The following is an 11,055-nucleotide window of genomic DNA, read 5'->3' as shown; positions in this document are numbered from 1 at the left end:
TACTTAATATATTTCCTAAAATACACAATTCAAATTCTCTCCCACACAATTGCACAGAGTACAAACAGTTGTGAATTAAGGTACAAACGATATATACTTTTGGCCTTTGTTAGGATAAGATCCGACAGCTGTATGTTTACCGACACGTGTACGTTTAACTCTTCCCTCAATTATTTTCCCTCTCTTTTGGTTTTCAGATTATCTTCAACCGGCTCAGCTCGGCTTATGAACATGGATAATCATTTACCCTTGATAATTAGGGGGCTAAACTGTCAAACGAGATAATTTGAGGGGCTGATCTTGTTCGTTGATGTAGTTGCCGGAGATGTACCAGACAAAGTAGAACCAAAGCTGAAAAATTGACAAAAAAAGTATATAATCTATATAATTATATGCGGTATAATATCGATATAATTTTTGAGAAACTAAGCTTGTTTATAGTGTAATTTTCATTTTTATTTAAATGTATTTGGTTTTTCTTTTCTTCAACTAAGTCCAAGAGCCCATTTGAATTGACTTAAAAAAGTAATTTTTTCTAAAAATAGTTTTAAGCCAAAAAATAATAAGTTGGAGTTGCCCAACTTATTTTAAAAAACTTTTAACTTATTTTAAATATTTTTAACTTTACTAAACATTCAAAAAATTTAAAAAAACTTAAAGCTAATTTAACCAGCTTAAAAGTAAATCCTAACTATCCTCTAAATCAACAAACTATTGTCCAAAGGCGTTAAACTATTTTCCCATGTAAAATATTTTTTCTGTCACATGTGACATGTTTTTAATTTGTCGCAAAGTAATGCTTTATCTTTATATTTCAAAGCAATTTAAGTTTAATTTTTTTTATTTAATTTTAATAAGATGATTCATATTCATATAAAAATGTACGTATGATTTATTTGAAATATGTACCGTGTGGTCGCTATCAAAAGCCTCGGATTCCTTTTGTACGTCACCGGTTCAGAGATCACATTCAACTCGACTCAACACGCAACAAACCGGAAACTGAGCCGGCTCAATTAGCCGTTAACTGTTCAAACCGGTTTGAATATAATACAAAGTAGACGAAAAGAAAACGAAAGAGATAAGGAAGAAAAAGCCAATTGACCGTACAACAAGTGGGTCTCATCTTCTCTCTCTCTTCTTTTTTAGCAGAAGGAGAAGCAGAGTCGTTTCCATTCCAATGGCAGTTGTGAAGCATTTACTGTATGCTCTTTCTCTTTCTCTCTCTAGATATTTTCTCTTTCTCTCTCTAGATTAGTCTCTGAAATTCGTGCATTTTGTGTGTTGTATCAGATTGCATTTCACTCAAATCTGACTACAAAAATCTCGTTTCTTTTGGCCTCTGAAATTCACTCTTTTGCTTTGAGTGACTCATATTCACATTGAACTGAGGTACGTACGTTAACTGTAACGGATTTTATAGGTTTGCTTTGCTAGAATTTTTCACTGTTTTCTGTTTTATGCATTGTGAAAAGTTCATTTTTTTTTCTTTCATTTTGTGATTAAAACAATTCTGAGCTCTTTTCTAATTATAAGTTTTTAAGTTTCTCAAAAATTTTGGTTCAATTAATGTAACGGATTCAGTATGATGTTAGTTTCACTTTTTTTGAATTTTATGCATTGAGAAATTGCTTTTTTTCTTCTTCTTGTTAAATCAACAATTTTGAGCTCTTCTCTAATTTGCACCTTTTTGTATTAGTTATTTGGGTTAAATCAACAATTTCACTTTTTTGATGTTTTATGCATTGCGAAAATGCGTTTTTTCCTCAAATAAACAATTCTGAGCTCTTCTCAGCTTTTCAATTTTCTTAATTTTAATTTTCCCTTTTAAACGACTTCTTTTTTTAACGTTGTATTTTTAATTATTCAAGTGAAAAAGCTTTCCTTCCTAGCAAAATGAAAGTCACAGAACTTCAATTTACGAGCATTTATTGTTTATGAGTGAGCGTTTATTTCTTAAGGCAGCCTCATGCGTATTGCTTCTGCGAAAAAATCGTCTGTCTTTTTAACTTTTGTATCTTTTATGATATATCTAATTTTCATCTTAAATGCATGCTCTGGTACAAGCTAACAGAGAGTCCTGTAAAAGAAAGGTGAATTGGAAGCATTAGCTAGTAATTTTGATGGAGTTTGAGAGCTTAAGCTTAAATTAATTGCTTTAATCTTCAATTGGATATGAGTAGTGACACTGATAATTATTTTTAAGTATGTGTATATGTGTGTGTGAATGCACTGTAGATTTTAGTGGATCATGCGTTTTTGCATTTATTATACTCATGCAAAACCCGTGAATTGCTGGTTTTAATTACTTGTTGGCTCGTAGCATTCAACATTCCATAAGAAATTTCGTGTCAGTCTTATGAGATCCTAAAAATCACTACTTATATTTTTCTCTCTCCTTTGAGTATATATGGCTGGCTCTAGGAAAATGCCTTGATTGGACAGAGTAGGCATGCTTTGTGGGAATTATATCGCTACCCTTTTGACATTCTTGATATTTGCTTTTTCAGGAATTTCGTTTCAGATTTGGGGGGTTCTGGTTGATTGATTCTGCTTCTTGAAAGTTAAAAGTTCTCAGTCTTTGTCAGAGAAGCCATTTGAGGTGAATCGTGTAATTAGGAGTGGAGATTCTTTATGAAAGGAATCTTAACTGAGATTCTTGGGATTTAGTTCTGTATTGGAAGTTGGCCTACGTGACATAGAAGTTGAAGTTTAATCTGCTACCAAGTTGGTTGTTATTAGCAATTTGTTATTTGATTGTCTGATCGAAATGAGGAGCAAGGGAGAGTGGATTATTCATCATGTAGAACTCTGCAGTTTGGTTGCAGATTAGCAGTAGCTAACCTAGACTGATCTCTGTTGTTATCTTCATTGGATTCACTGTGATTAGTTAGTTGTTTAGACGTGCAAAAATGCTGGAGACTCAACTATGTCCTTCTCGGGTGTTATCGCCTTTCCGTGAAGAGAGTGGTGATGAGGAACTATCTGTTCTTCCGAGACACACCAAAGTTATTGTGACTGGAAACAACAGAACCAAGAGTGTTTTGCTGGGGCTTCAGGGAGTTGTCAAAAAGGCTGTTGGGCTTGGTGGTTGGCATTGGCTGGTGAGCCCTCATTCTTTTTAGATTGTTTTTTTTTTACCCTAACAGTCCAGAAAATGATTATTCTTCTCTTTTACAGCTTGACCTGAAATAAGTAACTGCTGAAATAGCTTCCTAATTAAGTTACTGTGAATGTAGGGTTATTCTCTTTTCTTTATAGCAAAACTTACCTATGGACTTGTTGGCAGAGTGAATTTAACTTCAATGATTTCTGTTTGTCAAATAGTTAAGCTTTTTGGACCTTGCTGTTGTGAAATCTCCTAGTTAACATCCTTGTTTTCCTTATTTTTTTGTGGTTCTGTTGTCTGTTTGATTTTGGAATCAGTTAAGAGTACTAAACTTCTTTCTCTCAAAACTGAAGGTTTTGAAAAATGGGGTTGAAGTCAAGCTACAGAGAAATGCATTGAGTGTGCTAGAACCTCCCACGGGAGATGAAGAAGATGATGATTATGACTTTGATGACTCGAGCAGTGGTTCAGACATTGTTGAAAAAGAAAGCCATCACTTTGGTTAGTCTCCATTATCCGAACTTTGTTTTATCAGTTCTTCTAAAGAGGTTTCTTATTTGATTAAAATCCTTGTATTTGGTAGCCACTGGTGTCGAGTACAGAAAAGTGAGCAAGCCTAGAGTTCGTTATACAAGGCCCACATGGGCCTTGTCTGGACCAGCAAAGACAATGAGCCGTGGCAATTGCAGAGAAGTTGAACCTAACTATTTGCAACCGGTAAGCACCTTAGTAGACATTGACTCTGTCCAGTGTTACACCTGGTTTTCATTGATGTGAATGGCTTTGTCCAGGTTACATTACTTGTTTGCATTCAAAGTGATTAAATTATAGTAGTATCTTAACTGGTTTTACAGAAACTCAAATGAAGTACAAATAGTATAAGATCCATTATGTGAATTTTGTGACTTATTCTTTATGAATTGGAAGGGCCTTTCTATACCTGCAAGTCTGTCAATATATGCTGCTTGAGGCTTTATCATTGAAAAAACTCAGCTTTTATTGAACTAACTGTGCTATACTTGTTTAATTAAATTGTTTCATTTGGACTATCAGAGATTGAACTTGGCAAAACTAGGAACTGGTTCACTATGGAGATACTGGCGAAACTTCAACCTCGTAAGTTTCTTCTACCGCGATCATTTTCAATGATCAATGAAACATGTCAGTTCAAGTTAGTAACAGATATTGCATATGTGCAGGCACATATTAACCCTAACCCGACAAAGGAACAACTGCTTAGTGCTGTGCAGCAGCACTTCTCATCACAGGTCTTGTTCGTTCTCTTGCTATGCTCAACTGCATAATCTACTTGCTTAGCTCCAAGTTTTACTAATGGATGCTTCCAATCTCTTAATACGTGCAGCGAGTTGATGAGGTACAAGTGGTGGTGGAATTTATCCGTGCGGCCAAGAGATTAAGGTCAGCTGACACCCATTGAAGATTTGATAATAGGGTAAAATTGAAGAAGGTTGGATTATTATCTGTAATATAATGCATATAGAGTAAATATTATGAACCTCTAACTTAGTTAAGCTAATTATAGACTCTACTAATGGAGACTGGTGAGAGCTTCTTTGTTAGCTAATCACCCCCTAATTGTCTCCCGGATCCCTAACCTTGTATTATGCGGCTGTGACCCGGTTGATATTTATGACCATTTCTAGTGTGATTCCGTGTTACATGTGATGTCTTTATTTTATTTTTTCCTTTTAAGTTTTATATATATACATCCTAATGACGAGACATTAACGGTGATGATTCATATAGCTGATTCGAATATACTTCTGTATTGAGACGCGGGTTTGAGTTGTTTCTTGAGAATCATAATTTGTTGTTATGAATGCTCCTTGATTTTAAAAAAGCTGATTTCATAATTTAGTTTTCCTTTTCTTTTACGAGGAAACCTTGACGTAGTTGGTAAATTACATTCATGTGATTAGAATGTCATAGGTTTGAGTGTGAAAATAGCTTTTAGTCCCTTGCAGAAATTTAGGTAAGGCGGCGTACAATAAATTATGTGGTCTGGCTCTTTTTCCGACGCAAGCTCCAAATACGTTACGAACGTAAAGCCGTTTTAAACTGAATCTTTTGTACAGTAGGCTGTCTTTTCTGGCTAATTGGGTTTTCTCTTTTTTTTTTTTGGCTGTAATGCAGACATTCTAGACGAGGAAAAATATCTAAAAATATTACAGTATTAAATTTATTAATATGTACAAAATTGGTGGATATGGAGGCCAGGCTGTAAATAGGTGTCACGGGTCAACAATAAGTTGGCATATGTGGACCCATGGTGGGGTCTTATTTTATGTGTATTAAATATCTACCAACCGAAGAGATACTACTTTTGTGCAACCAAACCTAACATAGGCATCAAGTTTAATATATTAAATTATCAATAAGAGTTTGTGGTAGAGGGTAAGTATATCTCATCCTTAATTATATTTCTCGGGTTTTAACTTTGAATATAAATTTTTTTTGTTAGGTAATAATTTACTTCAGTAGCGAAATCAGAAATTTTGGTCTCCTAGCACAATGTAGCTTGCCCTTGCTTTACCTCCAATATGACATTTTAATTTAATTTTAATTTAATCAGACTTTAATACTACGTGAAACTAGAAAAAAAAAAAATTTTGAATTTTTATTGGGAGATTGAGAAGAGTACCTTTCTCTTCACGTTATTAAGTTGGTACCAAAAGAATTCTATTATTGGTCCCTACAAAAGATTTTGTGCAAAAGGTTAGGGGGGCTTCTTTGGATTTGCTCTATTATTTCAGTTTTATAGTGGACCCTCTTTGTCCCCCCACCCACCTATAATTGGAATTTTAAAATTAATGGGATAGGGAGCTTCGTATATTAAATTATTACTTTTTATTTATTTAAAAAATTAAACCTTAGTTTCTGTGTGAAGTCAAACAGCAAATTAGAAAGCTAAAGTGTGGATGAATATTTATTCGTCACTTTCTCCTATTATGGATTCTAAGTTTTCGTTAGAGTATTATATTTCGATTTGAATTTATTCTAACTAGTATTAGGGTATGCGCTTTGCGCGTGTACCTATATCAATAAATATATAATTTTTAAAAATTATATATATATTATTCAATAATGTGTTTTAGTTATTGAAAAAGTATCAAAGAAAGAAAATGTAAGTTTCTAAATATAGTGAATGTTAATCTCAATAAGCTAGTTCATTAAACAAGAAATGCTACGCCACATAAGTCTTTATATATCTTATTATGATTTATGAGATAATATATATCTTATGAAAATTATTGTTATCTTTATTACCAAATACTATAAACAAATAACAAAAAAATACTTTAAAATAATTATTCAAAGATAATAAAATAAATTGAAGAATTTGAATCTTTGGGTCTTTTAGAAATTTGTGAGCGTAGAGATAGAACTATAGCTCCTAGAAACCCATAGATAAATAACAATATAAAGTATGAAATAGCTAATATTGAATTATAAAAAATGATGTAATACGATATGAAAAATATAGGGAGCTACATTTATTAAAATAAATATAAAAAGAAAGAAAAATGATAAGGGTAATTTTTGTGATTTTTTTTGTCTTGGGTTATATCCTTATTGCTTCAACTTAACATTTTAGCAATTTAACTTTTAATACTATATTATAATAAATTTTTCTCTATTTTCTTATTTCTTTCACGGCAATTGCTCTTATTGTGTAAAATAATTTGTGTACCTTAAGAGTTTTATCAACTTGACAAATAAGTTTACTTACATAATAATTTTAAAACAAAATTGAATTGACTTTTCCGTTGCTTTATTAATTCAAAGACTTAATTATTTGTTGAGATTTTATGCTTTTTTGATAGTATAGAAGATACAAATTATTTTCAAACTATTCTCCTACTCGAGCATAATATTATTCTCTTTATCGATTTTATGTAATTTTGAAAACTACATTTAATAATTAGAACAAATATTTAATTAGGTAATGTTAGAATTATAAGTTCCCTAATAAGAGGAATCAATGTAAACATATTTCTATGGAAATCACGTGAGTATACAAGGAAAAGAAACGTAATACTCTTAATTAATTCTCTTAAATAATATCTATTTTAAAGTCCTTAATATTGGGGTTTCTTATTTAATTCAATAAGGAAAAATCTAATAATCAAATTTTAGTTTCTTTTAAAGTCCTAAATATTAAGATAATAATTAAATGACTATTTTGTCTAGTGTGAGCTCTATTTTAAAAGGATAAAAAAGGCAAACGACATTTCGCTAAGGGCCTTCGTGCTTTTAATATAGTATAGATAGATTAAATAAATTCTTTAATTTTAATTTATCTTTTAATTTATTTTAGTCTAAGCATTTCAAATGGAAACGGAAGAAAGAGGGAAAATTTTCTATTTGGTATGAGAATACTTAGGCCAAAGCGTGTTAGTGCATAGTTGGAATAAGTAAAAGTTTAATATGGAAAAGTTTAGTTGATTTCAAATTCTTAAATATTTAGGATTCTTACATAATTTAAATAAGGAAATAGATTCAATAGTAAAGATTATAGTTGGTTTAAAAGTCCTAAATATTAGAAAAATAACTAAAAGACTTTTTTGTCTAATGTAAATTCTATTTTTAGAGGGTAAAAAAGGCGAACGATATTTCGCTAAGGGCCTTCGTGCTTTTAATATAGTATAGATAGATAGATAGATAGTATGATTTTCGCCCAAGACTTCACCAATTTTTGGTTTAAACTCCTAAAAGAAACCTAAGTTGTGAACAAGAATAAAAAGATTCTCGACAAACATTATGTAATGGTAACAACAAATCATGCCTTGATCTTTATTATAGTACTTAATGTCATTTAAATAGGAGCAAATGATTGACAAATCTACAGGGAGAGGAATGGCTGACACGTCGCCAAATACTCCTACTTTGTTTTGTTATTAGATAAGTTAGTATTAGTTGTAGTACAGATTGACTTCTCTATAACATCCATATATAACAACACTTCACTATAAAAGTCAAGCTTTTTTGGAACCAAATTTCATATTATGTTATAATATATGTTATCTATGACAGCACTTCGCTATAACATTCAAAAATATTCGAAACAAACAAGACTGTTATAGAGATGTTTGACTATACAAAGAAAACGGCAGATTGCATTCTCTGAGCTCCACTTCGACAAACATTCAGAATAAAGATCGTCGAGCTGCCAACAATTCTAAGGATTCAACTACCCCATGCCAATGGATCCTTCATAATAAACCAAGCATATCTCAAAATGGGCCTTGTCTTCGAAGCCCACAAAATATTTGGGCTGATAAGGAACTCTAAATTGGGCTCAAATAAGGTTTTCAACTTTTGGACAAACCAGGGCTTTGATACCAGTCTTGAATAAACTAAGCCCACCTAAAAGAAATACAGTGAAATCTCTCTATAACAGCCTCGTTTATTCTCATATTTTTGACAGCTATAATGAAGTGCTGTTATAGAGGATATATATTATAACAATAAAAATCAGTTCCAAGTAAAACTTGGCTTTTATAGTGAATGATTGTTATATAGAGATGTTGTTATAGAGAGGTCTGATTGTACTACTTTCTCCGTTTGAGTTTATGTGAACCTTTTCTTTCTTGCTCTCTTCTAAAAAGAATTATCCCTTTTAATTTAGAAAAAAATTAACTTAAACTTTCAATTATACCCTCAATGAAAAGCTTTTATACCTACACAAATACTACGACATTTTTAACATCACAACCTTCAACTAAATTATAGCCACAAAAATATTAAACTATATTAAACTAGTTTATTTAGGACCACAAATTTTAAAAATCTTTATTTTTTTCTTAAACTTCGTGTTGAATTAAATAAGTTCATGTAAATTGAAACGGAACGAGTATAATGATGATAATAATGGTATTACAACTCCACTAGATACATCATTAGTTGGAATGATAACTTATTGAGATAATAAATTATTCTAATCCCGATAGGTAAGGTACGTCTTCGGCTTAAAATAATTGTTCTCCACTATAGAATATCACAATTCTGTTGGCCCTATTATTTATTTTTTTAATTTTGTTGATAAGTAAGTTGATCCAATTATAATAGATTATCCTACATATTTTGGTGCTTATATATTTCGCTTACATTTCTTAATCAGCAAGAACAGAATTTATTTCTAATATGATGTCATCTTTGTGTTGCATAACTTGCTTCAACAACTAATTTATGTTTTTCTTTATTTTAATCCAATAAAAATATTTATGCTGTCCAAACAAATAAGCCCTTTTGTTTCTCTTTGATAAGTCAATCCTGTAATAATATGCAAACAAGAAATATATAATAATAGAATACCGCTAAAATATTGGTAATGTAGGCAAGAAACGTCAAACGCGGCTATCTTATTACCGGCTAAAATTCAGAAGCTTCCGCAAAATATACACGATAGTGATATTCAGCTAAAGCGACGAATATTCTTTCCAAACGCCGCCCCAACAAGCCACCACCGGAGGCGGATGTCCTAACGGGTTTAACTGAATTCATAATTCTCGACGCATAATAAAAATTCATTAAAATTGCAAAAATAGTGAATATGAACCTATAACTTTGAAACATATAATGAGTTCAATGCTAAAAACCTTAAAAGTCGAACTCATAAGATTTAAATCCTGGATCCGCCTCTGGCCACCACTACTCATTGGAGACAGAGCCCGTTTGGCCATGATTTTTTTTTCCTGAAATTTTTTCACTTTTTTTCGAAATTAGAGTTTGGCGTTAAAATTTTCAATTTTCACTTGAAGATGAATTTTGGAATTTTTCAAAAAAATAAAACATTCCAAAAAACTATTTTTCAAAATGTTCACTCAGATCATTCACAGAAATTAAAAAATAACTCAATATTCATGTCCAAACACAACTCTAATTTTCAAGTACCATTTTCACTTGAAAAATAATTCCATTTTTTCCCGGAATTTTACAATTTTTATGTCCAAACGCCCACTATAATATATATGTACTCAATATTTATACTAAATTAACAATATAAGACATCTTTTTATATGAATATCTTTAATTTCCTATGACTAGTTTTTTTAGTTATAAATATTTTAATTTATCATACTTAAGTAATATATATTTTATTTTAATTTTTAAATGAGTAAATATTTACCGTCGAGACACTAGTCAGCTTTGCAACTTGGAAACCTTATTAAATACAGGAAGTATAAGCTTATTCACTATTTTCAATTTGAATTATAAGAAGATTTTAACGTATTTATATCAATATTAGCTTCAACTCTGCGTATGTGACTTTTGCAAATTATTACTTGTTCTAATGAGATATTTTTTTACTTGAATAAAGCGGAATGACTATTGCACTGCAACTTAAATAAATGTGAGTCAATTATGTGAATTTTATACAACCGAATATAAGTGTTTTTGCAATTTTGTATTGCTGAATACAGTCAAATTGAATACGGTGAATTGAATACAATATAAATTAGTTAAGAATGAATATAACTGAATTGAATATAATATATACAGTGGAATTGAATCAAGCGATATACACCCTATTTCTTGAATTTTTGAAGTTTGAATACAACTGAATCCAATATAGTGAAATTGAATACAATGTAAAATATATAAGAATGAATACATCTGAATTAAATATAATGTATACAATCGAATTGAATGCAACCACATACATCCCATGACAAACATCAATTGCTACGAAATGTAATTAGCTAAATTATAGCTATGCCCAACAATAAGCCTCCAGATAATAGTCATTTTTGAAAATTTCCCAAAAACATAAATTGGTCCAATGTCAAAAAACATTAAAAATAATGCATAGAATTTAAATCATAAATTCGTCCCTAAGTATAATATTAATATTAGAAATGCCTTTATAGTCAAAGTTCTCTACATTAATTTTAGATAATATCGATAACTCTTTACAACACATT

At 30.9% G+C, this 11,055-nt stretch overlaps 1 protein-coding gene across 1 annotated transcript; it reads left to right on the top strand.

The window, feature by feature from the left end:
* Positions 1–1,054: 1,054 nt before the first annotated feature.
* Positions 1,055–4,788, top strand: LOC107805493 (uncharacterized). Its single transcript, XM_016629552.2, has 8 exons — positions 1,055–1,203; positions 1,294–1,392; positions 2,511–3,104; positions 3,463–3,610; positions 3,693–3,826; positions 4,163–4,225; positions 4,309–4,377; positions 4,473–4,788. The coding sequence occupies exons 3-8, from the start codon at positions 2,913–2,915 to the stop codon at positions 4,545–4,547; spliced, it is 681 nt and encodes a 226-aa protein (XP_016485038.1). The 5' UTR covers positions 1,055–1,203; positions 1,294–1,392; positions 2,511–2,912; the 3' UTR covers positions 4,548–4,788.
* Positions 4,789–11,055: the final 6,267 nt, after the last annotated feature.

Source organism: Nicotiana tabacum, chromosome 1, assembly GCF_000715075.1.
Source record: "Nicotiana tabacum cultivar K326 chromosome 1, ASM71507v2, whole genome shotgun sequence".
NCBI classification, from domain to species: domain Eukaryota; kingdom Viridiplantae; phylum Streptophyta; class Magnoliopsida; order Solanales; family Solanaceae; genus Nicotiana; species Nicotiana tabacum.
Note: the sequence above shows the minus strand (reverse complement) of the source record. Positions and strands in the feature narration are given on the sequence as shown.